This window comes from Oncorhynchus clarkii, chromosome 20 (genome assembly GCF_045791955.1).
Source record: "Oncorhynchus clarkii lewisi isolate Uvic-CL-2024 chromosome 20, UVic_Ocla_1.0, whole genome shotgun sequence".
Taxonomy (NCBI): domain Eukaryota; kingdom Metazoa; phylum Chordata; class Actinopteri; order Salmoniformes; family Salmonidae; genus Oncorhynchus; species Oncorhynchus clarkii.
This window is the reverse complement of record NC_092166.1, coordinates 70987231-70989487: the sequence shown is the minus strand read 5'-3', so window position 1 is coordinate 70989487 and position 2257 is coordinate 70987231. Positions and strand designations below refer to the sequence as shown.

General features: G+C 54.2%; 1 protein-coding gene across 1 annotated transcript; it reads left to right on the top strand.

Annotated features, from left to right (window-relative positions):
* The first annotated feature begins 1112 nt into the window (after positions 1–1112).
* Positions 1113–1832, top strand: LOC139377159 (uncharacterized). The gene has a single exon (XM_071120170.1). It carries the CDS (start codon positions 1113–1115, stop codon positions 1830–1832), a length of 720 nt encoding a protein of 239 aa, XP_070976271.1.
* The last annotated feature ends 425 nt before the right edge of the window (positions 1833–2257 follow it).

Sequence of the window (2257 nt, the reverse complement as noted above, 5' to 3'; positions counted from 1 at the left end):
AAATGTCCCATACCTGGGAGAGCTTCCACTCCTGCAAGAGAGGGTCTACCCGGATAAAATATCTGCACCCAAGTTAAGGCAACCGAGGACATGCGTCTCCCAAAGTGAAAGCATATGCGCACTGCTCCCCAGCAATAGGGAACAAGCCAAGGTTACGAGGGAGAGATACAGTCTCTCCCCATCTGTTGATGCACACCACCACTGACATATTGTTGGTTCTGACCAGCACAAGCATGCCTGAGTGCCAGATACTTTGGGTAATTGACATGCAGTGCGCTCCGCTCCGGTGTCCATACCCCCTGAATCCCTTGGGGGGATGCGTCTGTCGTGATCACCTTGCAGGATACAACTCAGCACATGGGAGACCCCTGACAATAGCAGAGGGTCTCACCACTGTGCCATGGCCCGTAGGTCTGACAGGGACACCTGAAGCGACCGACTTATTAGGCTGTGAGATGCATCCAGGTGAGTGGCTAGCACTCAGCACTGGAAGGGCCGTATCAACAATAGCCCCACAGGAACGTCTTTCATCATAGAAGACATCCTCCCCAGTAGGCATAGGCACAGGCTAAAACACTCTGTGACCAAGCTGAAATTTGTCTGAGCAGAACTGGAACCCGGACACCCTCAGAGGGGATAGAAACGCGCGATACGTGAGCGAGCATAGCTCGAGACCTAGAGACAGAATGCGCTGAGATGTAGGCAGGCAGATAGCTCTTTTTCTGGTTTCTTATGACGCCTAGAGACTGAATATGGAACAGTAGCATGGATGTGTGTAACACTGCTTGCCCCCTGCTTCCAACATACCTTGTGAGACTGTATAGCGTGCATGAAGCCCGGCCCCTTTATGGGCACAAGGGGCTCTGGCAATGGCTGATTACTGTTGTCACAGTAATATTTTTGCGGAGGGGTGCACTGGTCACTCAGACCTGTGCCAAGGCTCCTTGTTCAGGGAGTTACCCCAGCCAAGTGCTCGGGGGGCTGATTCTTCATTGGAGGTGCACACAAACCTCGTTTCCTTCACTCCCTCCAACTCCAGAAACTGAAAATAGGAATGGGGTTACCATAACGCCGGAGGAAAGATAGTAAGTTTCACTCTCCGGAAGTTAAGCATGTTAGCCGATGTTAGCCAGGAGGCTTTAGCCAGGAGATACCACAAACCCACACCCAGGCAGCCACCACATACCCCACACCCAGGCAGACACCACATACCCCACGCCCAGGAGACACCACATACCCCACTCCCAAGCAGCCACCACATACCCCACACCCAGGAGACACCACTACCCCACGCCCAGGAGCCACCACATACCCCACTCCCAGGAGACACCACACACCCCACGCCCAGGCAGACACCACATACCCCACGCCCAGGCAGACACCACATACCCCACGCCCAAGCAGCCACCACATACCCTATGCCCAGGAGACACCACATACCCCACGCCCAGGCAGACACCACATACCCCACGCCCAGGCAGACACCACACACCCCACGCCCAGGAGACACCACACACCCCACGCCCAGGAGACACCACACACCCCATGCCCAGGAGACACCACACACCCCACGCCCAGGAGACACCACACACCCCACGCCCAGGCAGACACCACATACCCCACGCCCAGGCAGATACCACATACCCCACACCCAGGAGACACCACACACCCCACGCCCAGGAGACACCACACACCCCACGCCCAGGAGACACCACACACCCCACGCCCAGGCAGACACCACATACCCCACGCCCAGGAGACACCACACACCCCATGCCCAGGAGACACCACATACCCCACGCCAAGTACATACTCCCCATAGTATGTACTGAAGTTGACTGACTGAAAGGGAACAGAGACAAATTGGTGGATGGCAGCACAGTACAGTTTGGGTCACGTAATAGTGTGAAAAGGGTTCTAGTGTCATACACACATGCTTTTCTGAATGAACAACTGAACATCTCATTCACACTCTAGTACTCGTGGCTCAGCTGCTCTGCACAGTAGCTGCTGGCAAACCAGATTGCTCTCTCTTTTTCTCCCTCCCTCTGTTTTATTTCCCTCTCACTATCCTTCCCCTCCCCCAATTTCACAGGCTCTGTTGTTTCTCTCCCTCTTTCCCTTCCGATAACTTACACCAGACTGGTTTCCAAGCTGAGGTCTTCTCAAATTTTACAGTGGCAGCCGTTTGAAGTCTTTCTTGTTTTGTTGGCATTCTGTTGCTGCTTGATTTAGTTCTCCATTTAGCTTCTAGGCA

Bases quoted from the DNA above. Each gene is read 5' to 3' on its own strand.
- LOC139377159 (XM_071120170.1), top strand. From the start codon at position 1,113: ATGTTAGCCGATGTTAGCCAGGAGGCTTTAGCCAGGAGATACCACAAA.